The 13,973-nt window shown below is 40.0% G+C and overlaps 2 protein-coding genes across 2 annotated transcripts in view; one reads left to right on the top strand and one right to left on the bottom strand.

Annotated features, from left to right (window-relative positions):
* The window catches only part of LOC129742409 (solute carrier organic anion transporter family member 74D), a 56,563-nt gene that overhangs the window by 38,475 nt on the left and 4,115 nt on the right, over nucleotides 1-13,973 (bottom strand). The window lies entirely within an intron of this gene.
* Nucleotides 3,673-13,973, top strand: part of LOC129747255 (solute carrier organic anion transporter family member 1C1) — a 35,187-nt gene continuing 24,886 nt past the window's right edge. The window contains exons 1-4 of the mRNA XM_055741364.1: nucleotides 3,673-3,876; nucleotides 3,941-4,286; nucleotides 4,589-4,809; nucleotides 4,870-5,398. Of these exons, the coding sequence (XP_055597339.1) occupies nucleotides 3,795-3,876; nucleotides 3,941-4,286; nucleotides 4,589-4,809; nucleotides 4,870-5,398 (1,178 nt within the window). The 5' untranslated portion in view covers nucleotides 3,673-3,794. The remainder of the gene's footprint in view (nucleotides 3,877-3,940; nucleotides 4,287-4,588; nucleotides 4,810-4,869; nucleotides 5,399-13,973) is intronic.

The following is a 13,973-nucleotide window of genomic DNA, read 5'->3' as shown; positions in this document are numbered from 1 at the left end:
TTTCTAACATCATCATAATGTATGAAGCAACTGTAGACCTCAACTTATTCCATTTTTGTTTCGAAGACAGCGAACTATTTTATGTAATATACAACGATAGAACTTTGACATATTCGACATATTGATATATTTGAACAGATAAACAACTTTGTTCAAGAGATCAAAGCCCTTATTTGAATAACAAAAAAATAGCATTTTTATCTCGCTATTGGTAGGCATCTCGGCAGGTCCATTGGATTCAATTGTCATCTAGGTATCTACTGGTTGTCAAATGTTGACCTTAAATTGTTCACGTCTTTCAGTCTGTAAAGCCTAAAAATCGGCTAAGACGATGTCACGGTGTCTCGGCATCGGCATCACTGAAAATTTGCCACAATATAGAGAAGACTCTCCAATATCTGCGCACTATCTAGGAAAAAGTCGATTGGGGGGTCTAGAACAACTTTTGTTTAAAGATTTGCGAACAAAATACACGAGCAAAATATTCAAACTTTTGCTAAGAACTTAGACAAGCAGGAAATGTATAAAAAAATTATTGTTATTTCAAGTTAGCAATTTGCTTCAGAAAATCAAACACTCAGGAGGCAGGTCTTCTAAAAGTATAGTGTTTCAATCAGTTGCACGTAAATGAACAGTGTCAAAATAAAACATATTGTTATTTAAATGCATTTTAAAATCCCTGTGTTCAATGATGAGGTTCTCGTTTATTTTAATTTTTTAGAGAAATTTGATTCGATGGATAAGAATTTTAATACAATGTTATAGGGTGTTTCATTATGTCTAAGCACGATTTATAATGATCGGTATAAACACAATCTAGAATAAAATCAATTTTTTTCACATTTATATTCTTTATGGTCTTCTTTTACAGTGCATCAAAAGAAATTATATGACAGTAAACCGTAGGCCGAATTTTTCATCAAAAACTGCTCATAAGCTTCAACACAGACCGATTTGCGATGGTTTTTACCACCTTTCTCAAATAGGATTTGATATGGGCCAAAAACGTTTCAATCGGTCTCGCTAGAGGACAATTTGCAAATTTATCTCATTTGGTAAGATTTAAACTTTGATGAAGTTGTACCAAGTCATTGTGTCTTTTGAGAATTGAACTGATGCCAAATTCGGCCAAAACAGAAGAGGAGAATGAGAATACTTGATCCCTGGGGATACTTGATTCCTTCGCTATATCTCGAAACCATATATACATATATCAAATATTCTAGAAAAATGTGCCAGATAGAACAAAACAAGACATCTCAACAAATTTTAACAGTGTTGTTTTTCGAGTTAATGCACTTTGTTTGAATTTTTTTTACAAAATGTCATTTGAAGATCTTTTTTCACTTCAAAATGTTTTCACAAGAAAAAATTATAAAAAAAATATTTCTTTCAATATTTCAATCGTTGGAGTATAATATGAACTTCATAATGCCATATTTCCAAAGCAATAGTAAACTTTACTTTTTTTTATGTTTTCCAAAATGTATATTATGGGTTTAATTGATCCCTAGTGTCTCAAAAGATATATTTTTATTCTGAATGGATCGTCGGCATTGTTTATCACGAAATTAATTACTAATATTCGTCCAATACTTATGTTTATCCAGTAATTATCGGTAAAAAAGGACTCAGTATTTATCTAAAAACTAGAACATTGCGCCTTAAATTATGCAATGACAATAGGGTAGTAGACAAACTTTTAGAATTTTCTTTATCTGTTACTTACAAACTGCGAAATGAGAACTAATTTGACAGGAATATTTAACGGAACTTTTTATCTTTGGATTTTGCTAGATTTTTGCCTAGCCCTGAATTATGGACCAAGTCTCGTTTAGTAAAGAATCAATTCTCCATTATCTTAAAAATATTACAATTTTTTTCGTCTCACGAAAAGTCTTCCAGTTCATCTGCAGGTTCATGTATCGTTCTAACTTTTGGATCATATAAACGCTGTAAGAAAAGGGGATCAGGTATCCTCATTCTCCCCTACTGGATAATTTAGCTTGTGATCATGGGCAGCAGGTGACAGTTCAGGCACTCTCGGACGTAAAAATATGTGTCCATTGTGTCCGTAGACACGAACAGCTAAGAAAGTAATTCACATTCACATATGGCTTGCCAAACCATAGCTTTTTTATCAAATTTTTCGGAAAAAATTGATGTATCCATTTCGTCAATACTCCGTCATCTCGAACAGTGTAATAGGTACTGATCACCCGAAAACGTTTTGTAATCAGACTTGCAATAAGTTTCGTCGTCGATGATAACGCACACCGCTTTTCAACACAGCAGTAAATAATTTAGGAGCTGTTGGTTGCACAGAAACAGCTTGTTATTGAATCGGCTTCGATTTCTTCTTTTCTTATATATCTTAAGGCCCAATCTTACCTTGATACGAAGGTGCTGAGAGGACTTTTTGGTCACCTCTCAAACTGAGGCAGTTTTCCTACAGGCGTAAGCACGCATGACTTTCCGGTCCAAAGTTCTGTCCACCGGTTCCGGTTTCAGCCAAGATTATTTTTTGCCCACGAGACTGCTTTCTTCTCCATATTTCCGAATCGAATTTGGGACCGCTCTAATGCGTACTTCTTTCATTTTCGCCAACTGACTCAGCGAAGTATTGAGGAAAGTGTAAATAAACAACAACACCCAGTAGAACTCAGATGTTTAAACGTCATCCGGAATGGTTTGTATCAAAATCGTGCTTAGACACAATGGGACAACCTTTAGACAATTTCTCATATTAAGTACTAAAACTATTCAACATATGAATTTAAGAAGGTTTAATAAGCAAATCAAACCAGATAAAAAAACGAAATACCTGCTATATTTTAATATATTTACAAACAAATAAACTGGTTATGGATCATATTGACTAGTTCTTCAAGAAATCTATTCTAAATCCAGAGATTCATAGGAAAAATTGTGTGTGATAAAAAAAAAAACTTCCTTTCCAATAATTTTGGCTGGTCAAGGTTTCATTAGGTATACCTACTCAATTTGTCGGTAGTACTAGGATTAAGCATTCATCTTTTAACACGCAAAAACATGGTTGATGCTATTTTGTTCCGCTCAGTGAACTTTCAATTCCACAAGAGGTCACCAGCTCAATTTTCAAAGCTGGTGAAAAAAAACGAATAACAATGATTTTTTCCCGGAAACTTTTTTGGGAAAATAATCCAAAGCAGCTTCAATCGACGGTTATACGAATTGTGTCAAGCTTTTTGCACCAACCACATGGCTTGAGACAAGAAAAAGGGTGAGTTTTATAGATTTGGATTTTTAATTGTTTTTGCAAGCTTCGCCGAACAATGTTTCACCTTACTCATATTTGAATACACGGAAACGGTTAGTCAAAGATAATCAAGGTAAAATTTCGATGGAAGGAGTGTAGTAGTAGCGTAACCTGATACACTTTTTCTGATAACTCTTTACTGGAATTTATATCAACTTCTACCGGGGCTCCAGCAAAAGCTGGAGGTAATTCAGATTTCTTCGGAATACATACATGCATGTCCCTGGGCGTTTCGTCATTTCTTCGGTTACCGCCCTGAGTGTCCCAGAGGCGCATTTTGATAAGATAAGATAATATCAAAAAACCGTCCCGTTATCAACCTTGCGGATTGACTGGGTTCAGGTAGGGCTCTATTGAGCTCTGCTGCCAGTTTGGTTCAGCAGTGAGTTCGTGTTATGTTGAGAAAATCATTCGTTAAAGAAATATGTTGTATTTATTAGAGTTTTGATTTTAATTACTCGCTAGAACCGGGATTTGTGCAATCTGGATTAGAAAAATGATCAGACCAGCTTCGTTAATCCGTGATGACGAAGATCGTTTGCCTACGATTCAAGCCAATGCGAATAATATACGAACGGGCAAGTGATTTCACAATAATTGAGAGTTAATTCCGGTGTAATGAGTTATTTTCCGATGTTGCAGAATCGATCGATTGTGGAATTCGGGCGTGCAATTGCTGCAATGGACCCGGATGTCAAAGGTTGGGTACTTCGACGTCTTTCCTGATTATTCTGTCGCTGACAGGATTCGTCCAGGGGGGCGTCGAATCGTACTTTAGGGTGGCCGCCTTCCAAGCTGCGATAGAACTAGACTGGGATCCGGTTATCGTGGATTGGTTGCTCGTTTCGGCCGGCATTTCGATGGGCGTTTTCGCCCTGATCATCGCCTATTGGGGCAATCGAATACATCGGATCTCGTGGCTGGGGGGAATCTTCATGATACAGGCCGTAGGATTGCTCATGCTCATTATACCCACGCTGACTCACAAGTATGTCAATAACGTGTTAGTGTGTGTACGATTCTAATTTAATAACACTACAGGTGTAAATGCTCTTATCGCGATTTTCTGCAAATGCCAATATCGTAATAGCAAGGAACGTTATCTATGCGATATCTTTCCAGGAGCTCAAGAACATTGATAATTTAGAAATAGTTTTTCTGTGCGTAACTTGTTGAGTCAAACATTCAGAACATTCGATATTATTGCATTTTTATAAATTATAAAACAATTGTAATGCGGAATTCAAAATTCATGTATGAAATTGAAAAAAAAATATTATCAAATTCCAGCTCCTCCGAATCAGATACAATTGGTGCATTGCAAGTGGACAATGTGTGTGAGTTACAACAATCGGCGGAAATGCAGGATGAGAAAATGCACGCCATCACGACCTTGGTGTTGCTATTTGTGGGCCAGGCTCTAATCGGTATGGCTAATATTGTGTTCTACTGTTTGGGCATGAGCTATCTAGATGACAACCTCAGGGAACACCAAAGTCCCAGTCACATCGGTGAGTAATTATCAATTTCGTTGAATTGTGCACGCCTAACTTGTTTAATCTTTCCCAAAGGATGTGCCCTGGGTGCTCGAATTTGGGGCCAACAATTCGGCCTAGCGATCGTTTTGGCCGTTGGCGCTACGCCTCTGGGCTGGTGGCTGGGATGGGTGATCATTGGACCGATCGTTTTCGTCCTTGGATTTTTGTTGGCCCTTTTTCCGAAGCGCTTACTTTCTACGCTCGTGCGTCAGGCGGCAGATGACATCATCGAAACGGCAACCAACAATAGCACACAATCGTTGGCTGGCCATAAATGGCTTGCCGATATTGGCCTTGCGGCATCCCTAAAACGCATCTTCACCAACGGGATTTTGATTTTCAACATACTGGCGCTAGTTTTCGTGCAAACCGGTATGATCAATTTCAACGCACACGAGCAGAACTATCTGCAGTCGCGATTCTTTCTTCCGACCTCCCACGTCAATGGACTGAATGACGAGTGGACATCGCGGCTGATTACCAATTTGCTGAGGCCGCCTGTCGTTGCCCTGGCCGTCATTTTAGCCGGGTTGATAATTGCTAAAGCTAACCCTAGCCCGAGGTGAGTGGAACCAAACAAACACGAACGTTGGTTGTGGAAAGGGGGGATGAATTCACTGTTTATAGATACAAAAGTTAAGTTTAGAGAAGTTCCAAATCAAATTACTGACAATACTTACTATTCTGATTTAGACTGAAATCGTATGAATTTATTTGCTCAATTTAGATTTTAAAGGCGTTGTATGGTGTCAATCACAATACAAAAAAATTCTTACTTTGATCTACATTTTTTGTTATCCTCTCGAAATGGAAAAATAATAATATCAATGAATATCCAAATATTTTTCGAGAGTAGAATGGGCAAACTGGGTTTCGGATATACACGGAAGCAATATACCGTCAACTGGGGCATCATGCAACATTTTCCAACTTTGATGGCTTCTAACAACTTTATGTCCACAGATAATCATACCGTTTGTACATCAACAGTTTTAAGGTTAATAGGACATCATAATGACGTAGGCAGAAAAATTATCAGTTTCACCAATTATTTTTAATTTTACAAAATCATGCTATTTTCATCCAACTAAGAAAAAGGGGTAAGTTGCAACAAACTTGGTTTTAATGAAAAAATCAAATGAAAACGTTAAAAAATTTATTGTTTTTGAATATATTTTTGATGTCATAACGCATGCACCAATTGCAGAGATTTCTGGTTTTGTTCAAATTACATTTTACGTTTTTTATGACAAAAATGTTTTTAAAGAAAAAGCATAAGGGTGCTGCATACATTAAGGGGTAAAAAATAATACAAAAAATCCTACTTGCTAAAATAATAAAAATTCATGTTATAATGGCTGAAATGTTGAAATTTATAAATGCGTGATGCAAAACAATCATATTCCTCTTTATGGAAACTAGATTTCAAAGGAGAATTTTTGATTTGCATTTTGATGCATTTTAGCCCAGACTGGTAACTAAATTATACAAATGTTTTTTACAAAATTAGGTGGTTGTCTGAAAAATATCTTTGTTATCTTATTTTAATCGCCGCCGGGATATATTCTTATTTAATTTTTGGCATTTCGGCGAGTTGTGAAAATTCAAGGTAGAATATTTAGAAAGAACATGAAGGTATTATAGGTGGAAAGATCAAAGCTAGAGCGCTTTGGGTAGAAGAAATTGAATAGTTGGTGAAAATGTGAGCAGGGCTTTTGTTGTGTGAACAGCTTTTGAACTACTTGCGTGATTCTTTGCCGCGCGCCGTTTCAATGTTGATAGGAAGCGATGAAGAAACCCATCGCATTCCTACCCACATTGAAACACGGACGGGTCGAACACATGAGATTGTGTCCGACCGGGCGCACGCAAGTAGTTCAAAAGCTGTTCACACAACAAAAGCCCTGCTCACATTTTCACCAACTATTCAATTTCTTCTACCCAAAGCGCTCTAGCTTTGATCTTTCCACCTATAATACCTTCATGTTCTTTCTAAATATTCTACCTTGAATTTTCACAACTCGCCGAAATGCCAAAAATTAAATAAGAAAAATATCTTTACACCAACTGTGTTGGTAAAGGACATAGGATAATAAAAGCAATATAAATTTTGTAGATGATATCATTACAACAATCCGTCATACTGGATAAAGTTTTTAATGGTATCGAAAAACGTGAAAATTTATACATCTATTGCTCAATTTTTAAATTTTCTATGAGAATCAAAACTTTAAAAAAGTCATCATCATTTGGTTAACATTTAATAATAACTTTATAAGGTTATGTTAAAATCAAAATTGATTAAGTGTTTCGGCATAAAAATGTTGCATCTAACCCTGCTGTTGCGTGATGCCCCGTTTGACGTACGTTTTTTTCTATAAGCTAATTATAATATTTTGAGCATAGCTCAAACCTTGTTCGTTTAGGTTTTTCTTAAATATCCTTTTTGAATTCAGCGCCAGTTTTACATGAGAAACATGGACAGTCAATTAATTTACGATTTTTTTAAAACTCGGTGAACAAGTGTAATGCACCCCTACACCTACGCCATACACGAATCAAATTATCAACGAAATGCGAAAAATCCACACGTTCAATTGCGAATAATTCTCCACAGTAAACTCGTAAGGAAGATGAGGGCATAAGGGCGCTAATTTGATCATAGAAAATAGCTATAATTTGTGTTTTACTTCATTGTTTCTTGTTCAGACACAAAAAAAAGTCTATTTCCTAACAGGCTTATACTTGAACAAATAGATAAAAACGTTTAAAAATGCATTTTATTTTTTTTTTTTGCCAAGAGCTGACAATCAGTCACTGTAGGGGCATAATGAGAACCCCCACTGGGGCATAATAAGCAACATTAATCGGAGCACGATGAGTATTTTCTGCCGTGGAATCTAGCAGCGAATTGAACTCGATGATGTCAACTGAATTATAGAGACTTGTTTCATCTGACGATTTGGCCTTTTGGTTGGGTGTCGAAGAGGTCATCTATTCCTTTTCGGGGTTATTTGTTTTCATTTACCTTTCATGATCGATTATTTCGATTGTTGGATTATACGGATAGTAGCATCATCCGCTAAACAAAGCACCAGAAACATGATGTAAGAAAAATTTAATTACGACACCTGTGGTTCTATAATTCAGTTGACTTCATCGAGTTGAATTCGCTGCTTGATTGTACGACAGAAAATGCTCATCGTGCCCCGATCAATGGCACTCTATACGCCCCGGGTCAACAAAATAAAGTAAAAACGCGTTGAAAAATGGATTATAGTGAAAAATTAAAAATTTAATGATGGTGTAAGTTGAGGAACGATTTAACGATCATAAGAGCTTATTTTCCGGTGCTCAAAAGTTATAATATTTTCGTCACTTGAGAACCTAGTTGCTTTTTTTTAATATTTTTTATAAATATCATAAAGAGATTTCTTTTTTGATGAAAAAATAATGCTATAGGAACTACAAAACAGTTCCTCATAAAAATTTATTTGAGAAAATCCGTACTTTCTTCGAAAAATGGAGTGCTCAATATGCTCTGGGTGCTCGTTATGCCTTTATCTCCCCTATTACGTTACAATCGTCTAAAAACTCGTTCCTAATTGTTTAAACTATAAATTCTACAATTCAGAGCGACAGTTGCGTTCAAAAAAGAATGAAATCTCGAGAAGCTGCGCACTCTCTTCCAACTTTGACTAGCTGCCATTTCTCTCTCGGTTTAAATTTTTCATGAAATTTTCACATAATTAAGTTCAACTATCCGACTAACGCCCTACAGAATTTGAAGTCTTTACAATGACTGGAAACAAAGATACAGCTGTTTCCGTAAAAAAGAAAATTATGAATTGCTTCACTAAGTTCGCTAAGTTCGTATCTTTGACAATTTTTATTGAAAATTTTTGAAATCCAGTCCAAGTATGTAAAAATGTTTGATCTAGTACCTGGCCAAATTTTGTCAAAATCGATTAACGCGATAACAAATTGTGTAGGATAGGAAATCAGGTTCATCATCGCCCAACATAGGACTTCATTCTTTTTTGGAAGGATGTTTGTATGGAAAACATCGTTTCAATGTTTTCTTGTTTTTTTTTTCTTTCACAAAATAAAAATTTATCACAAAAATGATAGAAATTGATGAAAACTTCATTCGTGCTTTGTTTCGAAATAGAAAATGTTTCAACAGAGTTCAAAATGAGAAGAACAGAGATTCAGAAATGACGTGCTAACTATACCTACTGATAAACTAATTTGATACACATAGGAATATAGTCGAATCCCGACCATATATAGCAAGTATTATTTTCACTCTTGTTTTTAAATTCCAGTTCTATTGGAACATTTTCTATTTCTAAACAAAGAAAGAATGAAGTTTCTATCAATTTACTTCATTCTTTGTGATAAATTTTGATTTTGTGAAGGAAAAAACCAAGAAAACATTAATAACGATGCTTTCCATGCAAACATCCATCCAAAAAAGAATGAAGTCGTCCGTTGGGCTATAATGAACCATATTTTACATCCGGCCATGCTTCCGAAAATCAATCATTTTCACTGAGCCATGCTTGACTACATTCAGAGCCAAAAAATCAAAGCAGTCAAATTTTCCTTCTTCAACCAAATCATACAAACAATCATGCATGACAACGACGCTTCTGTATTTGAAACACTTTTGCGATACATGATGAGGTAAAAAAGGACGCAAACTATCAGCAACGAACCTCTCGATGCTGATTTCCTTCCCTTGACGACTTTCAACTTTTAGGATCATAACTGATATGTATCAGTTCTGAGCGATCTATGTAGGCTATCAGATGATTTTTTATTTTTCGTTCTGCATAGAAGGACAAAATCATGACTAGGTAACCGCAATGAACTGTCCAGCATGTGCTACAGCTTTTTTGAACATGTGGTCCTGGTATTTATTCAGATTTTTCCTTTTGAAACATTAATGATCGTCTATCAATAACGAGCATTATCAACAATGATGCGAGGATAGACGTTCGGGAATGATTGAGGGAGCGACGTTCAAAATGTATCACCAAGTATGTCGATCACCGTCGATTAGCCACGTGACGAATAGCAACGGTAGCCTCCGGTGGGGCATGGTATATCTTCTTGTATCAAGTTAGTGTTGATTTTCGACATATATTCAATGGGTACTTTTACCACGTGCGTATCACAGCACTCGGAGGTAGCATCATTCTAGCTAGAAACCATTCCTGATTGCTTTTCTTGAGCGATTTTCCGACCACTGCATCCGGCATCATTTTTGATTGCGTTAATCGATTTTGATGAAACTTGGCCAGGTACTAGATCAAACATTTTTACATTTTTGAACCAAATTTCAAAATTGTTTCAATAAAAATGGTCTAAGATACAGCGAACTTAGTGAAGCAATTCCGAATTTCTCTTTTTTTTACGGAAAAAGCTGTTTTTTTGTGTCTAGTCATTGTAAAGACTTCAAATTTTGAGGAAAGTTAGTTGGATAGTTGAACTAAATTGTGTGAACATTTCATGAAAAAATATAAACCGATCGAGAAATGGCAGCTTGTCACAGTTTGAAGAGAGTGTGCAGCTTTATGCGGTTTCATTCTTTTTTGAACGCAACTGTATATAGAAAACTGGAGGCATATTTTAAAGCATAAAGAGTGAAATAATGTAGATTTTTCATACATTTTTCAGAACCTCCATATGAATTTGAAGTCGATTGCGCCAGCTCGTGCAATATATGTACACCCAAAATTTAGCCTCTATGCCAGTTGTGTGTAATCAATTACATAGCATCATTGGCATCAGTAAATAACGCGATGAAACGTCAAGTTTCACTGAGATCCTATATGTGTGTATTCGTTAAATTGTTTAAAATAGTTTAATTGTTTAAAATTTTATTAAAGTTTCTTCAAAATTTCCTTATTTTACTGTACGGGGAAAGATTATGGCAGGGCTCGGCATCGTCGAAAGGAAAGAATGAAATTGAAATTTCCCTTTATTCGTCTCACTCCAACAAATTTCAATTTCGAGCAGTTCACTTTCATTACTCGAATGAAAGTGAATCCTCTCATATTCACTGCCCGGGTGAAAGAAAGAAATTCAAAAGTCAGCAGAAGAGAATTTCAATGATGCTTGAAACTGCCCGCAATCAGTGTCATCAATTTCGACGTCAAACGAGACTTTCAATGCAGCAAAACAGGCAGCAAATAGCATACACACACACACACACACTTGCACACACACCGACACACACACACACACACCGACACACACACACACACACACACACACACACACCGACACACACACACACACACCGACACACACACACACACACACACACACACACACACACACACACACACACACACACACACACACACACACACACACACACACACACACACACACACACACACACACACACACACACACACACACACACACACACACACACTCACACAGACACAGACAGTTGGACATCGCGCTAGTGGCAGACCCATATCGCAGAGCTGCGAATGGCATTAATTGGGCGACTGATGATGCCAAACTGGCCGCGATATGGGTTACAGGTAGTTTCCCCATACAAGAAGTTGTGGCGACGGAATACGAAGGCATGGTGGTGGCCAAAGTCAACGGGATCTACTTCTGTAGCTGCTATGCTCCCCCAAGGTGGTCCTTGGAGAGGTTTGGCACTATGGTTGACAAGATGGTGGATGTGCTAATGGGGAAAAGCCCCATCGTTATTGCTGGCGACTTTAACGCGTGGGCCGTTGAATGGGGTAGCCGCCTCACAAATCCCAGAGGTCAAACTCTTTTAGAAGCCCTGGCGAGGCTTAATGTGGATCTGGCCAACGTAGGGAATACCAGTACCTACCAAAGTTGGAACGGGAGCGAGTCAACCATAGATGTCACCTTCGGTAGCCCGGGGTTGGTAAGCGATTGGATGGTGAGCGAGGCCTACACGAATAGCGATCACTTCGCGATTCGCTATCGGCTAGGCTCAAGTACGCGGACAGGTAGACGCGAGTCTCGTACAGGAGAACGCCTCTGGAAGACAACGCAGTTCGACCAGAACGTCTTTGTCGAAGCGTTGCACTGGAAGAGGAACCTGGACAACCTGTCCGCGGAAGAACTGACGAGGGTTCTAGCTCGCGCTTGCGATGCTGCGATGCCGAGAAGGGCCAAGCATAAAAGCACTAGGCCACCCGTCTACTGGTGGACGGAGGAAATTGCGGGTCTGCGTGCCGACTGCCATAGGGCAAGGCGCAGGATGCAGAACGCAAGGACCCAAGAAGAGCGAACGGAGCGTAGGCCACTCTTCACAAGCGCGAGATCGGCCCTCCGCAGGGCCATCAACGCAAGCAAGAGGGCACGTTTCAAACAGTTATGCCGTGACGCCAACGACTGTCCATGGGGTGATGCCTATCGGATAGTCATGGGCAGAACTAAAAGTGGGGGCGCACCACCTGAAACGTGCCCCGATAAACTGAGAGTCATCATCAATGAGCTGTTCCCACAGCACGATGTTACCCGCTGGCCAACAGTCCCGTATGACTGGGACACCAGCGCCGAAGAGAGGATAACGGTGGAAGAACTTCGCGAGATCGCCAAGTCTCTCCAACCGAGGAAGGCCCCCGGACCGGACGGCATTCCGAACGTCGCGGTGAAGGCCGCGATTAGGGAATTCCCCGATATGTTCCGAACATCGTTGCAACGATACGTGACGGAACGGGTGTTTCCTGACACGTGGAAACGGCAGAAACTTGTTCTTCTGCCAAAGCCGGGTAAGCGTCCAGGAGACCCATCGGCATATCGGCCGATCTGTCTACTGGATACAGCGGGTAAGGTCCTGGAGAAGGTGATTCAGAACCGACTTCAGAGATACACGGAAAGTGAGGGCGGACTCTCGGGGAAACAGTTTGGTTTCCGTCGAGGTCGCAGCACCGTAGATGCCATCCGCTCGGTCATCGAGGTAGCGGACAGAGCCAGGCTGACCAAGAGGAGAGGGCTCCGCTTTTGTGCGGTTGTCACTCTGGATGTGAAGAACGCCTTCAACAGTGTCAGTTGGACAGCGATTGCGTCGTCGCTCATCCAAATGAGGATCCCGGCATATCAGTATAGGCTTGTGGAAAGTTACTTCCACAATCGCCAACTGCAGTATATGACCGGCGAGGGTTTGCGAACACAAGAGGTTTCGGCGGGTGTTCCACAGGGGTCAATTCTCGGCCCGGTTCTGTGGAACATCACCTACGACGAACTCCTACGAACGAGCCTCCCATCGGGAGCCGAACTCGTAGGATTTGCAGATGATGTAGTCCTCTTGGCGAGGGGCTCCTCAACAGCGGAGGTTGAGCTACTGGCCACGGTAGCTATCCAGGAAGTGGAACGCTGGATGCACTCCAAGTGCCTGCGTCTAGCCCACCACAAAACCGAGATGGTGCTTATCACCAACCTGAAATCACCCCAAACAGGTACCATTGCCGTTGGACCGTGCAACATCGTGTCTAAACGCGCAATTAAGTACCTAGGGGTGATGATTGACGACAGGCTCAGCTTCACGAGCCATGTCGAACACGTGTGCAAGAGAGCGGCAATGGCCACGGCCGCACTCACACGAATGATGCCGAACTCCTCGGCTATCCAAAGCAGCAAAAGGCGGATCATTGCAAGTGTGACCACTTCGATCTTGCGGTACGGAGCAGCGGCCTGGAGGCAGGCCCTGGGAGGAAGCTGTAACCTGCAGCGACTTAACAGCGTTCAGCGGCTGATGAACCTGCGGGTTATCAGCGGATACCGGACCATGTCGTCCGAAGCCGCCTGTGTAGTAGCGGGTGTTATGCCCATCTCGGTTTTGCTAGAGGAGGATGTCTATTGCTACGACAACAGAGACACGCCCAACGTTCGAGATCTCGCCAATGAGGACTCGATGTCCAACTGGCAGCAGCTGTGGGACAGCTCAACGAGAGGAAGGTGGACCCATCGTCTGATCCCGCACATCGGGAGCTGGATCGGAAGAAGGCACGGTGAAGTGGACTTCTATATGACGCAATTCCTGACTGGTCATGGATGCTTCATGAAGTACCACTACCGGTTTGGACATGTGGCTTCGCCATATTGCCCAGATTGTGGTGACGTAGAGG

Source organism: Uranotaenia lowii, chromosome 2, assembly GCF_029784155.1.
Source record: "Uranotaenia lowii strain MFRU-FL chromosome 2, ASM2978415v1, whole genome shotgun sequence".
NCBI classification, from domain to species: domain Eukaryota; kingdom Metazoa; phylum Arthropoda; class Insecta; order Diptera; family Culicidae; genus Uranotaenia; species Uranotaenia lowii.
The sequence above is the reverse complement of the archived record's forward strand: the minus strand, read 5'-3'. Positions and strand labels throughout refer to the sequence as shown.